This window comes from Epinephelus lanceolatus, chromosome 8 (assembly GCF_041903045.1).
Source record: "Epinephelus lanceolatus isolate andai-2023 chromosome 8, ASM4190304v1, whole genome shotgun sequence".
Taxonomy (NCBI): Eukaryota; Metazoa; Chordata; class Actinopteri; order Perciformes; family Serranidae; genus Epinephelus; species Epinephelus lanceolatus.
Genome location: NC_135741.1, coordinates 36,905,965 through 36,924,239, shown reverse-complemented (window position 1 = coordinate 36,924,239; position 18,275 = coordinate 36,905,965). Strand labels below are relative to the sequence as shown.

Genomic DNA, 18,275 nt, shown 5'->3' with positions numbered 1-18,275 from the left:
GCATCACAGAAAAACTCTATAACTTTGAAGCAGATCGTGAGATTTCTGCACACATTATTTCTTCCCCCCGCTTTACATCCTTGGAATTCAAACTCATCTAACATGTAGTTATGTCTCTGTGCAGTTGTGATTTAAATGCAAATCTACTGTGAATTCTCTGTCTCTATTTTTTTTATGTTGGATGAATCATTTTTAATCCACCTCATGTCTACGAGTACAGTCTACGCTGACCTAAACATGCAAGTCATTTAGGATTTGTTCCACTTGGTGAGTGGCGAAGCTTACAGCGCTGCACGCAGATATTTCTGTAGGAATGGTAATTGAAAACATTGTCTCAGACGGTATTCCATGAATCTCATTTTTTGCCATGATATTTGGCCAGCACCGTGATCATTTTCTTCAGTGCATCTGACTTCATGGCCTTTCAGGAAACATTTGCTTCTCTGTATTTCCCCAAAAAGCTCATATTCCCTACAGATGTGTCCTTTGCTTTTGTCAAAGAGGTGTTTGAGCTGTTGATACTGTATAGATGCAAACTATGTAAACACTGCAAGTGCTTTACTCTGCTGGTCTCGCTTGTGAACTTAAAATATGTGCGTTCTTAACAAGTGGAGAATTGGTGTATATTTATTATGAATAAAATGTTTTGTCCTTGCAGTTTGCCATCAGTATCTACTACCTTGCCATGTTGGGTCACGGCCTGTCTATAGTCTCCCTGATCATTTGTCTCATCATCTTCTCCTACTTCAAGTGAGTCAAGGTTTTTTTAATGTCTGGTCTGACTTAACATCGACAGTCTTCATATACCTCTCTGACTTTTTCTTTCCTATTTCAGTGTCAGTGTGTGTATGATGGCTGAAGCTGCTTGATTGTAGACCAATATAAGTAGACAATGCTGATGTTTATAACATAAAACAACTGCGCTGGATATCAGTTTTAGTGTCACATAATGCAGAGGCTTTTCCATCCCAATGAATGTAACTGTGGGAGGTAAATAATAAATAAATAATTGAAAGGAGTTCTATACATTCAGAGCATTGATAAAGCAGCAAACCTTTTTTTTCTATGTAAAGATATAGTGAGGCAATGGCGTCCTGAGCAGAGGATGAAGTCAAGTTACCTCTATGTGTGTTGTAATCTAAACTTCTCTGTTCTTTGTTGTTGTACATGGATCGGCAGTGTTTGCAAGTTTAGCACAAGTTAGTGCATCATGTCCCTGTGGGTGTATCCCACTGACTAGCCAATGGCCAACGCACTACTGGTTCCAGTACCTGAATTCAGTACTGGTATCTTTTTTCAGTACTTTACAATCTCTCACTCAGAGCTCTGTTGCTGGTCTCAGAGCTTCTTGGCTAGCTACCATGCTTCAGCTTGTTGTCTAAACCCTAGCATTCTCACCCAGCTGCGCTCTCAGGTACCGACTTTTGGCATCTATGGATTTAACGTGAATTGTTAACAACATGTTCTTAGAAGTACTGAGTTCAGAACCAACCCTAGCGCTCCTACAGTGCTCATACCTCTGCAACACTGAGGTGTTGTAGTGAAAACCTAAAGCCTGTCAGCACTGTTGCTGTTGTTAGCACAGTTCATGTTATTACCACCATTAGCTGCTAACTGCCGGCTCAGCCACCTCCTTATTGAATTCTGGCACAGAATATCAGCTATAGCAATTTCAGTTTAAAAATGTTTGTAAAAACTTTTAAAAATCTAATATATCCCTACCTTCTCTCTTTCTGTTTCTCTCTTTCAGGAGTCTTAGCTGCCAGAGAATCTCCCTCCACAAGAACACGTTTCTCTCCTTCATCTTAAACTCCATTGTTACTGTAATATGGCTTACGCTCACTATGGTCACTGACCAAGGCATAAACACCAGCCACCCTGTGAGCCACCAAATTTATGTTTTATTTATATTTCATCCCATTACACAAATGAATTTCATTTCACTTGGCTTATTTCCCTATGTTAAAAAATGGCCCACACATAATTTAATGGTGTGCTCATTATGCATTAAAGTCCATATCTTAGTACATCACTCAAATTGTGGGTGGGTTTCTGTTACGAATTATTTTCCTTATGGACAAAAATCGAATTCATCATGTCTTACCATTTCCTGTCCGTCAGGTAAGCTGTAAGGTCCTGGCTACGCTGACTCAGTACACGTCCACTTCCAACTACTTCTGGATGCTGTGTGAAGGCATCTACCTCCACACACTCATCATAGTGGCAGTGTTTGTGGGGGAACAACAGCTCTTCTGGTACTATGTCCTGGGATGGGGTGAGTCAGAAGGATACGATATTTTTTGTGTTTGTGGATCTCCTCCAAGTAAATCCTTATCACCTGGCAATCTAAAAATATATAAAAGTGGTTGGCCTCATTTGACCCACAAAATCTCCAACAATCATTCCTGCTGCCTTGGTGTGGCGTCTGAATGGGTGTGACAAAAAATCTCACAATAGCTCCCACTATGTGTTCAACCTGGTTGAGAACCATTGTAGCTGGCATATTTTTTCCCAGCTCTTCAGCGTGATCAATATTGTCCTTCCTTTTCCCACCTCTTCTTTATGTATTCTGTACTCTCTTATTTGGATAACTGTATGGTTATATCATCCATCCATCCATTTTCTAACTGCTTATCCTCTTGAGAGTTGCGGGGGGGCTGGAGCCTATCCCAGCTGACATCGGGCGAGAGGCAGGGTACACCCTGGACAGGTTGCCAGACTATGGCAGGGCTGACACATAGAGACAGACAACCATTCACACCTACGGACAATTTAGAGTCACTAATTAACCTATCCCCAGTCATGCATCTTTGGACTGTGGGAGGAAGCTGGAGTACCTGGAGAAAATCCACGCTGACACGGGGAGAGCATGCAGGCTCCGCACAGAGGGGCTCCCATACCCGGGATCGAACCAGGAACCCTCTTGCTGTGAGGCGACAGTGCTAACCACCATGCTGCCCGGTATTATATCATTTAGAGATAATTTTATTGCATGATCTAGGCTTAATAAATGATAAAAACACCTCCATGATCCCTGATTTACCCTTTCCTGAAACCTCTTTCAGATTTTTGTTAAAATAATGTCTCACTTGCAGGTATCTAAAAAAACATCCTCTCTTCCCAATCCATGATCCTTCTGTAGGGCTTCAAAACTCTGAAATGTCCCCTCATGGACAAATGAATAATAGGTGGTCAAACCTTTTGAGATTCATATCTTAAATCTGCCATCGGTTCTGTTTGGTGCAAAGTCTGTATCATAAACACACCAGCTCATAATTTTGGATGCATCTCTTAATCTGCAGATTTTAACTATTACCTGCCAGGGCTTCAGAAAACTGCCTGTTATTGAGTCTTCTGGGATCTCCTGTTCTCCCTGTAATTTGTTGTCACTTAGTCGGGCTGTTATTGGGATTCCTTTTATCATCGTGCCTTCTATTTCCTTCCATGCTGCAGCGTATGTTGGTGAACACAGGCAGACCAAAGGCCTCAGCTGGGCTGCATAGTAGTATTCGTGTAAGCAGGGAAGGCCCATTCCCCCCTTTTCTTTTCTTAATTGCAGGGTTTTAAATTTAATTCTGGTCCTTTTCCCCTGCCGCAGATATCTTGCTATTAATCTGCCCCATTCTACAAATGTTTGAGGTGGTATTTTGACTGGTAGACACTGAAAGAGATACAGCATCTGTGGGAGAATATTCATCCTGGGTTTGTTTTCCAAAACCCAATTGAACGTTTTTAATAATGTTGGAATTAGTTGATCTTGCATTGTTTTGTACCATTCTGTGGGAAAACCATTGGTCCCGGGGGACTTCCCCCGCTTTCATTCTCCCTATTGCTAATTGGATTTCTTCTCTTGTTATTTTAGATATTAATTTTACGTTTTGTTTGTCAGTGATCTTTGGAAGATGTATCTGGGACAAAAAGGCATCAATTTGGGGGTCATCATTTGTTTGCGCTTGGGAATATAATATTTTATAGTATTTTTGGAAGCACTGTTTAATTTTCTCCAGGCTAGTTTCTGTTTCATTTGTTGTGGGGTTTCTTCTTTTGTGAATAGTTCTGTCTGCTTTCTGTTTTCTTAAACTCTGTGATAGGAGTTTCAGTGATTTTCCCCCTGCCTCATAATATCGTTGCTTTGTAAAAATAAGCTTTTTTTGGATTTCCTCTGTGTTTATTTCCTCTATTTCTTTTTTTAGTTTTGTTTGACCCATTTTACATTATGAGCAGCCCATGTGGAGGTACTGCATTATCCAGACACTGTTTTCAAAGTTAACAGTACTGTGAAGTCTTCCAACTTCAAGTGCCAAAAAAACTCATTTAATCATAAGTGCACCTGAATATATGTGAGCATCAGTAATCTGTGACTATAATTCACAAGAATGTAACCTTGAAACCTGAATGTATCTGTGCTTCGATAAATGGGCTTTCACTTCAGCTCTCATCCAGGCATCCAGCTCTTATATGTTAATGATGGATTTTTTTTATGTCTCTACAGCTCACATCTTTTTTATATCTATGTATAACATGCCTGTAATGAGCATGACACATGTCCTATGTGCCACCTTCACTTTGACCTCACTTCTTTTGCTGCCGGTACAGTACCTGTAAACTTTCTAAACTTACATGAAAATGTATTTTACCCACTTTGGTTGAATAAGTTGCTTCAAAGGAATGTTCAACTTTTTCAGAAACATGCTTATTCCAGACAGTCCACCCCCAAAGAACAATACAATAGGTTGTTTTTACAAGCAGCTTATTATGACTATAGACTGTGTAAAATAATGGACGTAGCTACCCACTGGTTTGTGGATTCTTGTTCTTGTTCTCGTTCTAGTTTGGCATCTCAGCCGTCGCCATCTTGTTTTTTTTGGAGCCAGAAGTGACCATATTTGGATGAGGGGGTGGAGCTGTGAGTAAGTGAGGGATTGATCTGAATCATAGACTGTAGTGACGACTTGCAGACAGTCTATCATTCACCCTTACATATGCGTAACTACAACTTCAATTCAGTTCAATTTTATTTATAAAGCCCAATATCACAAATCACAATTTGCCTCAGAGGGCTTTACAGCATACGACATCCCTCTGTCCTTATGACCCTGGCAGCAGATAAGGAAAAACTCCCTTTAACAGGGGAAAAAAACGGTAGAAACTTCAGGAAGAGCAACTTAGGAGGGATCCCTCTTCCAGGACAGACAGACTTGCAATAGATGTCGTACAGAACAGATCAGCATAATAAGTCAAGCATTAGTAAAATTTAGAGGATGACAGGCCTCAATGTCTTTACTGTTCACAGTTATTCCTTTGCTATCAAAGAAGATGATAACCTGTTGTTCTATTGAGTCCAAATATGCCTCGGTGGGCTCCCAACTCACAGTTGCAGCAGCTCTCGCATATGACCTGGGTCTGGTCTCCAGCCCGCTGATAATCAGGTCATTCATGCGAGTGTACTGTTCAAGATCTGCCACCCGAGACTCCAATACTGCTATCTTTTTGTCTTTTTCAACATTTGGTTTTTGCAGATCTTTGATCTGTCCCATCATGTCCAGTAGCAGTTTCTGTTAAGTGGCAATGTTTGAAATTTCTCCTGACATGAAGTTGAGCGACCGCTTTATGTCCTCCAACTCCTCCTCCGTAATCATAGGTTTTTTTGGTGGCATTTTGCTTGATTGTTTCAAGCATGTGTGTATGTAATTCCAGGCAGTAGTTCACCGGCTGATACGTCTGATGACAACGGCAAAGGCGACCAATCGCAGCATCGAGCGGCAAAAACAACACCAGAATACAGAAGAGATGCACAGGGATCAAAAACACAGCTTCCACAGAAAACTTTTACTGTAGTTTTATACAGCAAAAAAAAACAAACAAAAAAGCACACAATGCTGCGCGAGCAGGACCGATTTGTGGCATATGATTAGTATAGCTTACTCGTCAGACATACACACCTCCACACGCAGACGGGCGAGCAGTTGTGAAGCACCTACACCATCCAAGGGTTAACCTGGCGTATAGTTATGGGACACCGATCAGCAGAGCCACAAGAGCATGTCATAATGACAAATGTCGGTTCAGCTAGTTTGCATAAAATTAAACTGGTTTAAGCTCGTACACTGAACCAGACCGGTAAAACTGGAAATCAACCCAACTTCAGTATAACAAGCAACAAAGTCTGCGTAGAGAGGCTGTCAGGGTGAATGGATTGGTCAAAAAACACAGGACTTTGACTCAGGAGATTGCTGTTTGTCCCCTGTGTGAAACCAAAAGTCAGCATTGAGTTATTTTGAGTTATGTATCATCACGCTACATGCTCATGTTATGTAGATAATGTGACGACGTCCAACCATGATTCTTTTCCTAAACCTAACCTTACTAATTTAGTAAACGCTCATGTGGGTCAAATTAGAGGGTATGAACAAATGACATATGTGGTCATATGGGTCGGAAGACTTGAAGAAAAACAATACCACTGTCATGCCTGTGCAACAAATATGAAGCTACAGCCACCAGCTGGTTATCTTGGCGCTAGAAAGAACGTGTCTGGTTTGTTTAAGCTGCACAAAGAGTGAAGAAGAAGAAAAAAAAATACACCTGTAAAATAACAAACTGTTTTTGCAGTTGGGATTTGTATGAGTTGAATACTATATTACATATAAGGTGTGAATTTGTGAGTCTTGGAGGTGCTGTTAGTTGGATTTAGTTACTTTTAAATAGAGCCAGGCTAGCTGTTTCCCCCGTATGCAGTCTTTATGCAAAACTAAGCTAACCATCTCTTGGTTCCAGCCTCATATTCAAGAAAGTGAATACAAATATTTCCCAAAATGTCAAACTAAGTTACTCAAAAATACTACATGACTAAAAGCTGTTGTCTTTACATGAAACACTTAAAGCTGATCTGTTCTATTAACATAAGAAGGTACTGTATTACTTTACACAATATGTTTTAATAATATGACGTAACAGCAGAAGCCTCTGTAGAGATTCAGGATGTCAGTCTGATATTTCTGTCTGTGTTCCTCTCTCTCTGTCCAAAGGTTTTCCTATCATTCCTGCCATCACGTATGCTGTGGCTCGTGGGCTCTACTATGACGACAAGTAAGATTTTGTTTTTCTATTGTCACAACTGTAAAGCACAAGTCCAGATCAAGGCCAAAATGTTGCCATATGCAGTTTACTGAAGCATATCTACAGGCTGGAGTTTCTCCTTCTCTTTCTCTCAGCTCTGTAAGATATTGATTTGTCTCATCAAGTGGTATTTGCATGAGCCCTTTGTTTGCTGACTCTAGCACTACTGAGGATTGATTCAGGCTTTCATTAAAGAGGACCTTTGTTGCTCATTTCCAGGGTCATGGTTGTAATTTGGGTTTCTACTAGAACACGTTTACACGCATTAATGTTTGAAAAAAACACTTTATTTTCCTCAAACTGTCTGTGCTGAAACACCTGTATTCACCCTCTGTGTGAAACGCTCCATTTTAGCATCTGTCTCTTTAAGTCCCCCCTTCTATAAAAGCCCTGTCTGCTCTGATTGGTCAGAGTTTGCGGGTCTTATCTTGGCGTCTCTGCACCTCAATGCAGCTGCGAGAGTGACTATGATGGAGAAAAGCTGCACTTTCTGCAGCGGGAAATCAGCAATAAAAGCTTCTAAACCAAAATCTTCACAAGTTCCAGCAGGAATATGATCTGAAATCAGGGGAAAAATAACAATATCAGCAACCAAGATTACGTGTTTCCCTGATGTTAGCATGTAGCTGTGTGTAGCAGTGTATGTAATAATAACACTTGCAGTAATTTGATTTAAGTAGATGACTATATAAAGAAATTTGTCACAAGCTGACATCAGCTGTTCTCAAAAGTAGAAAAGAAACGGAAACAGAGCATTCAGAACGGTCTGAAGCCTGACATTTTTGCTCCAAGGGATCACTTTTACATAGGTTTACCTCATTATTTGAAACTTTTGCCACATTTTGCCACATCCAACACTTTAAAATTATATGTGACAGAAAATATAGAAAAAGCATAACAGGTCCCCTTTAAGTCTTCCAGTTTACTTATGTCACTGTGCATGTGAAAGCTCACTGGTGGTGGAAAAGTGTAATTCAGGTTTTCTTGTTTTCTGCATTTGTTTCAGGTGTTGGATCAGCTCACACACACACCTGATCTATATTACTCATGGGCCCATTCAAGCTGCACTGCTTGTGAGTAATCAATAAAGGCATACTTTACATACATTCAACAGCCACTTTATTAGGTACACCTGTTCAACTGCTTGTTAAGACAAATAGCTATTCAGCTAAATCATGTGGCAGCAATTCAATGCATTTAGGCATGTAGACATGGTCAGGACGAACTGCTGAAGTTCAAAGTTCGAGTATCAGAGTGGAGAAGAAAGGTGATTTAAGTGACTTTGAATGTGGAATGGTTGTTGGTGCCAGACGGGCCAGTCTGAGTATTTCAGAAACTGCTGATCTACTGGGATTTTCACACACAACCATCTTTAGGGTCTAGTCTTGATTTCTGCTGTGACATTCAGATGGTAGGGTCAGAACTTATCGTAAACAACATGAAAGCATGGATCCATCCTGCCTTGTATCAATGGATCAGGCTGGTGGTGGTGGTGTAATTGTGTGGGGGATATTTTCTTGGCACACGTTGGGCCCCTTAGCACCAACTGAGCATTGTTTAAACACCATAGTCTACCTGAGTATTGTTACTGACCGTGTCCATCCCTTTATGACCACAGTGTACCCATCTTCTGATGGCTACTTCCAGCAGGATAACACACCATGTCACAAAGCTCAAATCATCTCAAACTGGTTTCTTGAACATGACAGTGAGTTCACTGTACTCCAATGGCCTCCACACTCACCAGATCTCAATCCAATAGAGCACCTTTGGGATGTGGTGGAACGGGAGATTCTCATCATGGCCGACAAATCTGCAGCAACTGTGTGATGCTATCATGTCAATATGGAATTAAATCTCTGAGGAATGTCTCCAGCACTTTGTTGAATCTATGCCACCAAGAATTAAGGCAGTTCTGAAGGCAAAACGGGTCCAACCTGGTACCAGCAAGGTGTACCTAATGAAGTGGCCGGTGACTGTATACACACAGTTATTACTATTATTATAAATAGATTTTATCTTGTTTGTTCAAAGACAACCTACAAAACTGCTTTTCTAACACTTAATAACAACAAAAGGCAGAGTGGTAGAGTACTTAGAGCTGAAACTCATAATGTAAATACTCTGTGGTATACAGTAGATGCAAATATGCAGTCAATTCAAAAACACTACCAGCAATTATTAACCAGTTTCTCATTTACTGCCTTTATTGGCAGGTCTGTTCATCAGAAACAAAATACCAGACAGTACTGATATTAATATGCAGCAGAATGTGAAAGCAGTTAAACATTTTTGACCTTAGTTTGTGGTAGTTTCATTTGATTTACTGTAATAACTTTGTAATGGTACAACAATGGGGCAACATACATATAAGTACATATAAACATATAACATCCACATTTGGGGTTGTTTTTTTTTTTTTTGCTTTTAAGTTATTTACCATCACTTTTGTCAGGAAAGTGAAATAAAATTTCATCAAAATGGTAATGTGCTTTCACCATTTGAATGACAAGGGAAAGGAGGTTATAGGAGGGTTACGTCCATGAGCTTGTTATTTAGAGGTGTTATAGTGCCACCATCAGGCCAGTCATTGCCATTCTTTAGATAATATGTAAAAAATGTCCCTTCCCTGTAGGATTAGTCAAGTCAAATACTGAATGTCATAAATCTCTGTCTTTCCCGTCTCTTCCACTCTTATGTCATCAACCACCAATATATCCAGGTGAACTTTTTCTTCCTCCTGAACATCGTCCGGGTTCTAATCACCAAGTTAAAAGAGACCCACTGTGCTGAGTCCACAGCCTACATGAAGGCGGTCAGAGCCACCCTCATCCTCATCCCTTTGCTGGGAGTCCAGTTCATCCTCTTCCCCTGGAGGCCAGAAGGACGCATCAGCCGGGCCATCTTTGAGTTCGTCACACATATCTTCAGCCATTTCCAGGTACAGTCAACAATTAACTGCACATTAAAGTTCGAACAAAAGGCTGTTGCTGCTGCTAGCCACAGACTCGTTCAAATGTGTTAAACAAACTCACTATAACCAATTTTACACTTATAATCTGCAAGTTTTTCCACAGGAATACATCTCTGCATATAAGATTTTACATTTTCTGTTGGTACTTGGCATGAAGGCTTTTCATGGTATTAAATGTCATTAAACTCCTTCCATTTTCATTGAGCAACAACATCAAGCGAAGGACTACTTTCAACAGTTTCCACTACACTGCAAAGTATGGTAGTGTATTAGAATAAACAAGTGCTATTACTAGGCTAAGGCTTCTGATTGCCAGTTCTGAATTCACAGCAATTAAAGAAAAAGATTGTGTACCCTCATTTGTAAACCATGATGATTCATTTACATTTATTATTTACAGGATAATCTCACTGACATCTGTTCCTGTATGAATATTTAAACAATGTCCTATTGCTTTGCAGGGACTCCTGGTGGCAATTATATTCTGTTTCTGCAATGCTGAGGTACGTTAAAACCTTCACATTTCATGTTTTAATGATACTTAAAACTGTTGGGACTCAGTTATGGCCCAGATAATGAACTGAAATCTCAGTCTTACTAAACTTAACTCTAAAAAAATACAATCACATTAGTTTGGAAAAGAAATCAAATAAAATATTGATGACTTTATTTAAATTCTCACTTGACATTCATTGTTGACATTCAGGCCCAGACAGCGCTGAAGAGGAAGTGGGCTCAGTGGAAGTCAGCCTGGGGTAAAAACGGCTGGGGAGACACACCGATCAACAACTTTAGCTACCACAACAACTCCTCCATTACCGAAACTAGCCGTGCCACCATCAGCATGGAGCATCCCACTGCTGCACTGTCCGAACGAAATGAAGACAGCCACTTCCTGTCCCAGGTACAGCAGAAAGCCAACGGGCAGCAGAAGACATGCAGCAACGGGGAGGTAGACATGCTCTACAACTCGGAGACCACTAACATCTGAATGGAGAAAACAGAGTGGTGATAGTTGTGGTGCCAAACACCGACACTTACTTATGTGTAGACAGAAGGACAGAAGACTGAAAAACAGAGAGGCTGCGGGTGAGTTTTTAAAATAAAGTGTAGCTGATTGGGCAGTGTATGTAGCTCCAAATTATCTGAAAAGCACTTAAAAAGCATGTGATGTTCCACACACACACACACACAGTACAGAGTACAGTAACAGCTCCAGTTTTTGGACTTGTATGAACTGATGAAAAAAAAGTTATTTATATCATGGTGTCATTCTGTAATGAGTCCACTTATGTGCTTCAGTTATTGTTTTTATTCTTTGCCTTGTTTTTATAATTTTCTGTTTAAATGGAGTGAGTTGCAAATCCTAAACCTGTTATTTTCATATTACAAATGCAGAGCTGCATGTTTGGTCAATCCACTGCCTCTGAATGGCTGCAATTAGATGGACATCAATAACCCATTCATGAGGCTTATCCCACTTATGATCATATTCGGGATATGGCATAACATTAGCACGGAGAAATAGGAAATAGAAAATATTGATATTCCTTGTATACATCCCAGTTTCTTTCAGAGAACTCCAGCTAGCATATTTAGGTTTCTCATAAAGGGAATATGGGGTTTATATGCTGAAACACAGGGATAGTGCACCCAAAAATGAAAATTCAGCCATTATCTACTCACCCATATGGCGACGGAGGCTCAGGTGAAGTTTTAGAGTCCTCACATCCCTTGCTGAGATCGGCGGGCGGAGCGGCTAGCATACCTAATGGCATACGGCGCCCCTGACTAACCTCCAAGAACACAAAATTGAAACCACAAAATATCTCCATACTGCTCATCTGTAGTGATCCAAGTGTCCTGAAGCCCCGACATAAAAAGTTGTTTTGAAAAACGTCATTTGAACTCTGTTTTTAGCCTCACTGTAGCCTGTAGCTCTGACTGCTTCTCTGTGCGGATGAGCATGTTGGAGATATTTTGGAGATATTTTGTGGTTTCAATTTTGTGTTCTTGGATGTTAGTCTGGGGCGCCATATGCCATTAGGTGTGCTAGCCGCTGCCCCCACCGATCTCCGCAAGGGAGGTGAGGATTCTAAAACTTCACCTGAGCCTCCGTCGGCATATGGGTGAGTAGATAATGGCTGAATTTTCATTTTTGGGTGCACTATCCCTTTAAGTGGATTACTCCAAAAAACCTTAACATAAACAGGTTGTTCATGTCCATGTAAACGCACTGCCTGCTTTACCTGTGCATCACTGTGACCAATGAATGTCAGCCCATATATATTATCTATATGTTCTTTTAAATGTTTATATCGAGGAAAGAGCATCCCCATTTAACCCTTCTTTCAGGAAATACAGATCACACCACACAGAGAATTATTTCATTAACAAGGTAAAACAACAGCAACAGGAAGTGTATGGTGGCCAAAAGGCTCAAAGTTTTGAACATACACTACTTCATTTTGAAGGGCAATTTGGACTAATCCGCCCTACAAAATGTGTAACACTATGGTGTGTAAAAGCATAGAAATTCTGTAACAACAAGGTGTAACAGAAAAACCAAGCTAAAACCCAAACTGGTGTGACTGCTCTGAGATTTGGTAATGTTTTGCTCGTCTAGAAGCCGCTGTCACACTTACTGCCATCAGACAGACAGCTAACACGACAGCTAAAGCAAGAGAGCCACTACAAGTTAAAGCTAGCTGGTGAGCTAGCCACAGCTAGCCTAGCCAAAGCTGAAATTAAATGTATTTACAGATTATTTTTGTCATTTTTTTACTGAAAAATACCCATTTGTATTAATTTAGTAATCCAGTTTGTTATTACACATAATTAAATGAGACAGCGTTAAAATTAAATTTTTGAAATTTTGAAAAATTTCATCAAACGTTGACCCAGCTAAAGTCATGCTAACGCTACCCAGTTCAGTAGAGTAGAAATAGCTGTCGTGGTAAATGAATTAATTATATTGGTTGGTTTCAATAAACATTAATAGTATGGACAGACACATTGTAAAACAGAGATAGGTTACATTTAATGTCTTCATGAAGATTGTCCAAAAGCAAAACACCATGAAATTAAGGCATTACCTCCTTTCTATTCTCAGTCACCCTGTTTGCCAGCCAACCTGAAAACCTTCAACCTTTTTTCCTAAGTGTTTCTGTAGTTTGTTATTTGCCTTTGTAGGGCAGTCATATTTTGACTTTTGGTTGGTAAAGCTATAGGCTAGTTCTTGGCAGGTAAATGAATGGAAGAAATTATGGCTGTAAAAGTAAAAGTTGATGGCCATGGTGTATGCTTACATAAATCTTTAGTTTACCAAAACGTGGAATGTACTTACTTAAAGGGCATCTAATTTTAATGGTTTATATACACAGCTCACAAGACAAGACGGTGGCACTCTTTATGTAACTATGAAACCTCTCCATAGAATAGCATCCTCATTTCATGGCAGCTAAACTTGTATGTAAAGTTTGGTGTAGCTAATTTTGAGCCTCATCTGGTTTGAACTGATTGACTTCCTGGAACTAAATTATGTGCTGAACATTACAGGCTTCAACTCTCCTAATTTAAACAGGTAGCAGAGCTTTGAGTGCAGGAAAATTACTGGTGCAGAGATAATGGAGCTGTGGAGTGCTGTGATAATTTCACTCTGACTGACTCTCATCTCTGAATGTCATTCTCTTTACTCACTCCATTAAAAACACAGGGTTGGGGGGATTTTGCCTAAAAAGTAAAACCCATACAATAGATTTATGAAACACTATGGTGTATGAAATAATGTATGTGAGGAGTGTGTGCACAGGTGTTTTTCACAAATAGTCCCTTGTTACAATTGGTGGGGCAAACGTCAGTATTTCATATCCCACAATCTTCACATTCTGTTATGACATTTATTGTAGTACAATGGGAAATCTTGATGTGATTTAAAGCTTTAATATACTGATAATTGAGGATGAAAACAAAAATGAGACAGAGCTAGACATTTATGATTTTATTTTTAAATGTTTCTGTCACAAATATAGCTTTTGCAGGCAGAACACAGCTGTGCCAAATTAGTATCTTGTTAGGAATAAATGTTTTTTACATCTGTTTTTTACAGAAGCGCAGAACTGCCAAGCTGGAGAAAAAAAAAAGATTGGTATCGGGTAATAACATGACGAGTTTTTTGTTGTAACAAAGATAATTTCATACTGTAACATGATGTTTACATAACAACAAACTTTTGTTGTTAAAAAAAAAAGGGGAACTATTTATGTTATAACCATATACTTATCTTACTTTAACAACAAAATGTTTTATTATAACATATGAAAACAAATTGTAAAAATGTGAAAAATATCTTGTTATAACAAGAAACTTTTCATGTTATTACCTGTTACTGATTGTTTTGTTTGTTTGTTTTTTTCTGGCCTGACAGTTGTGTTTCTATGCTTATTTACTTCAGTCTGCATGGGGAGGATGTCATGTCTTTTTCATTATAGTGCTCCTGTTGCTTTGTAATGTTCTGTCATTATTGTCATGGCTGTTAAAATGGTCTGTTGTGCTATTTCTTTGATTTGTAATATTGTTACAATTTTCTTTTTTTCTGCAAATTCACTGTTATTTCACAGAGATATAATTTAATAGTTTTTCCACTGCATGTGTATCGTGCTGTATGTACACTGGCAGGCTACAGAACCAGCACCTTTTCAGTTTCCATTGGAATACTGAGCAAGTCTTATGTTTGAAAGTGAGCTCGTAGCACATGTATTTTGGTGTTCTGCCAGGATGCATCCACACGCACACACACAACATACTGGGAATTCCAAATGTTCCAGTGTGGATACAGCAGGCTACACTGATGCGTGGGGAATAAAACACTATTGTGGTAAGAAAACAGCTGAGTATGAGAAGGCTCTGTTGAAGAGCAGTGGTTCTCAATTCATTCTGCACAGGGATCCCATCCTGTACACTTCTGCCAATGCTGCCCAGTAGAGAAACAGCTCTCAATGACTTATAAAAAAAAATAATTGAAAAACATTCCAATAAAACATCAAAATAAATGTTCAATTCAAGCATATTATTGTATATATATTTTTAACTGCCATTTATGTGTGGAAATAAAGTTGTTTGAACATAAACCTGTGGTTTTCAGAGTGAGTGGTATTTCTGAGTGAAATTACTTAATTTCCATAAACTTATAAAATGTGATGGCCTAATATGGAATAAACTAACAGTATATTTATTGGTTAAAATGAGCCCCACCTTGGAGATTTTATATTGCTACAATTAAGTAGAGTGTGTGAGCATGGTAGATATGGTGTGAGGCAGAGAAGGCAGAGCAGTGCTTACAGTAGAGGGGTCACTTTGGAGACAGAATTTGCCTTTCCACTGTATTTTTGGCTATACAGGGGATGCTTTGTCCCCATGGCAATAAGACTGTTTAACACCTCCTGAATCCAGTCACACACACACACTTACACACATTACATTAGCCACAATTGGCTGGACTATGGAATGGACAATTTTATCTTAACCAAATTTCTATTTATGCTCTTATTTTAATATATTTAATTGTATTTCTATTACAATACCACTATGTTGTTGTTAATGAGGGGAAGTGTGGTTGTTTTTTGTCTTTTGTGAGCTGCTGGACAGCTGAATTTCCCTGCAGCGATAAATAAAGTTTTCTATTCTATAAATTTTCAATAGGCAACATAAACATCTTATGTCCAAAAAGGAGTCAAAAGAAGCAAAACGCTTGTCTAGTCCTACCCCGCGTCCTATTGTAACCCATCAATACACAATCTATCTCATAAGTCCATCCCAACAAATAAATCACTCTGTTCGTGCTTTTCATATATATATGTATAATCAAAATACTACCCCCCAAAAAACCCATAACAACATCACCATCAGTGTGATTTACACTCCCAGTCCTCATTTCTGTATCTTGCAAAAAGTTTTGTACATATTTTTAAACTGATGTTTTAACTTTGATTTCTCCCTCTAGTCTATTCCAAAAAAGCACCCCATAAATAAATATACACACACATTTAGGTTGGTGGATTCATGTGATCATCATATATGGAAAATAGCAGGTCGAGGTGAGCAGTCTATCATCATCTGATTAACCACAGTGCTGCTTCAGTGGTAGTGACCCTGGTGAATGCCACAAGCCTAAATGAGCTGTTCTTGCAATGAAGTTGTTCTTTTTACAGGTGTTGCTGCAGTATGAAACTCATTTGACTTTTTTATTTCTCTATGCAATTTGGAAGTAGATGATATTGTTCCAGACCAATACTCTGCTTCTTTTAGCGGTTTGTGACACTGATTTGGGAGGTACTGTTCGTTATTTGTCCACATACACAACTGTGCAATTTGTGTTTCCAGTTAGAGAAAAAGACGAGGTCCCACCGAGATTTGAACTCGGATCGCTGGATTCAAAGTCCAGAGTGCTAACCATTACACCATGGGACCAGATGGTACTGCCCGCACGGGTTGTCAGATTTTGAAGCCGAATATGAGTCCCCACACACTCATGTTGACTGTGCACAGTGCACATGAAATTTTACATACATTATACTTGTTGCAAACCTGTTTTTGCTCTTTAATTGAGGCGGGGCACAACGACGCAGCCGTAAATTTCAAAGTGAAATTAGCTAGCTGACGTTAGCTATCAGAGGTAGCTTCACTTAGCTTGTTGGCTAACGTGCGTAACATTAGCCTCAGTACCGCTCGGTGGCTCTCTGTAAATGTAAGCAAAAGTCGTCTTATCTAACCGTATCTAACTCTCAAGGCGACCTTAAAACCAACTCAAGTATACCGAAGCTTAACGTTAAATAACTAACGTCTATGTGCACGTTGCTGTATCCACAACTTTTCATGTAAGTAGAGAGTATAATAATAAGACAAGAGACTTCACTCCCCTTTAACGTGTGTTGTTCGTTAGTTAACGCCGTTAACGTTGGATAGACTAGAGTCTAGCTTCAGTAATAACTGCCGATGCACTTATTCCTTATTTAAACGTAATTAACAAAATGAAAGGGGGCTTGGGTAAAGTAAACGTAACTTTAAATCATCTCTAATATTGGATGCAAATTATCTAGTTCATGTTTAATTACGGAGTAATAATCACTGTCGTCTGGAAATGACAGACCTGCCTTTTTTGTGTCAGCAACATGTTCATAAATTCATATAAACCCGATACAGCCATTGTAATATATGGTATATTCACTTTTGTCAAGATAATCTGTTACCAACCTCGTACATAATGAGATGGGAATTATCTTGATACTGTTTGTGTATCTTTGGTTGTAGCCAGTGTGGTTATTGCTGAATTATTGCTTAGTTACTAAAATGCCACGTGGGGGCAGCAGATGATCTATCTATCTATCTATCTATCTATTTATCTATCTATCTATCTGTCTGTCTGCCAGTCTGCCATTCTTGAGAAGTGGGACATAACTTTTTTTATTTTATTTTATTATTATTTTGTTTGTTTGCTCTTTGTGTTTTTCAATTCAATCAATCAATCAATCAATCAATCAATCAATTTTATTTATAAAGCCCAATATCACAAATCACAATTTGCCTCACAGGGCTTTACAGCATATGACATCCCTCTGTCCTTATGACCCTCGCAGCGGATAAGGAAAAACTCCCCCAAAAAAACCCTTTAACAGGGAAAAAAACGGTAGAAACCTCAGGAAGAGCAACTGAGGAGGGATCCCTCTTCCAGGACGGACAGACGTGCAATAGATGTCGTACAGAACAGATCAACATAACAAATTAACAGTAATCCACATGACACAATGAGACAGAGAGAGAGAGAGAGAGAGAGAGAGAGAGAGAGAGAGAGAGAGAGATGCAGGTAATGACAGTAGCTTACAACAACATTATTGAAAGTAATAATATTAGAGTTATAGTTCTGGCTACTGTGGTACAATATGTTGAAAGTATATATTAATATCTGGCAGTATACATGTGTGACAATAGTCATATGTGTATAATAACAGTAGAAGTATGACTAATGACTAATGATGGCAGCAGCAGCAGGAGGCATCTGGCAGGACCACAGCAGCAGCACAACCACACACGTCACGCTGTCCAGGCACCGCTGCGATATGAGTTAACCTGAGAGACAGTGGAGCACAAAGGCTCCGGAGAAGAAGCCGAGTTAGTGACATCCAGA

General features: G+C 39.3%; 1 protein-coding gene and 1 non-coding gene across 2 annotated transcripts in view; one reads left to right on the top strand and one right to left on the bottom strand.

Moving 5' to 3' along the window:
* Positions 1 to 15,222, top strand: part of calcrl2 (calcitonin receptor-like 2) — a 41,657-nt gene extending 26,435 nt beyond the window's left edge. The window contains exons 6-13 of the mRNA XM_033630171.2: positions 659 to 750; positions 1,751 to 1,880; positions 2,122 to 2,275; positions 7,029 to 7,089; positions 8,126 to 8,192; positions 9,842 to 10,060; positions 10,555 to 10,596; positions 10,800 to 15,222. Of these exons, the coding sequence (XP_033486062.1) occupies positions 659 to 750; positions 1,751 to 1,880; positions 2,122 to 2,275; positions 7,029 to 7,089; positions 8,126 to 8,192; positions 9,842 to 10,060; positions 10,555 to 10,596; positions 10,800 to 11,084 (1,050 nt within the window). The 3' untranslated portion in view covers positions 11,085 to 15,222. The remainder of the gene's footprint in view (positions 1 to 658; positions 751 to 1,750; positions 1,881 to 2,121; positions 2,276 to 7,028; positions 7,090 to 8,125; positions 8,193 to 9,841; positions 10,061 to 10,554; positions 10,597 to 10,799) is intronic.
* A 1,267-nt stretch (positions 15,223 to 16,489) lies between these two features.
* Positions 16,490 to 16,561, bottom strand: trnaq-uug (transfer RNA glutamine (anticodon UUG)). The gene has a single exon. It is a non-coding gene; the product is annotated as a tRNA-Gln (tRNA).
* Positions 16,562 to 18,275: the final 1,714 nt, after the last annotated feature.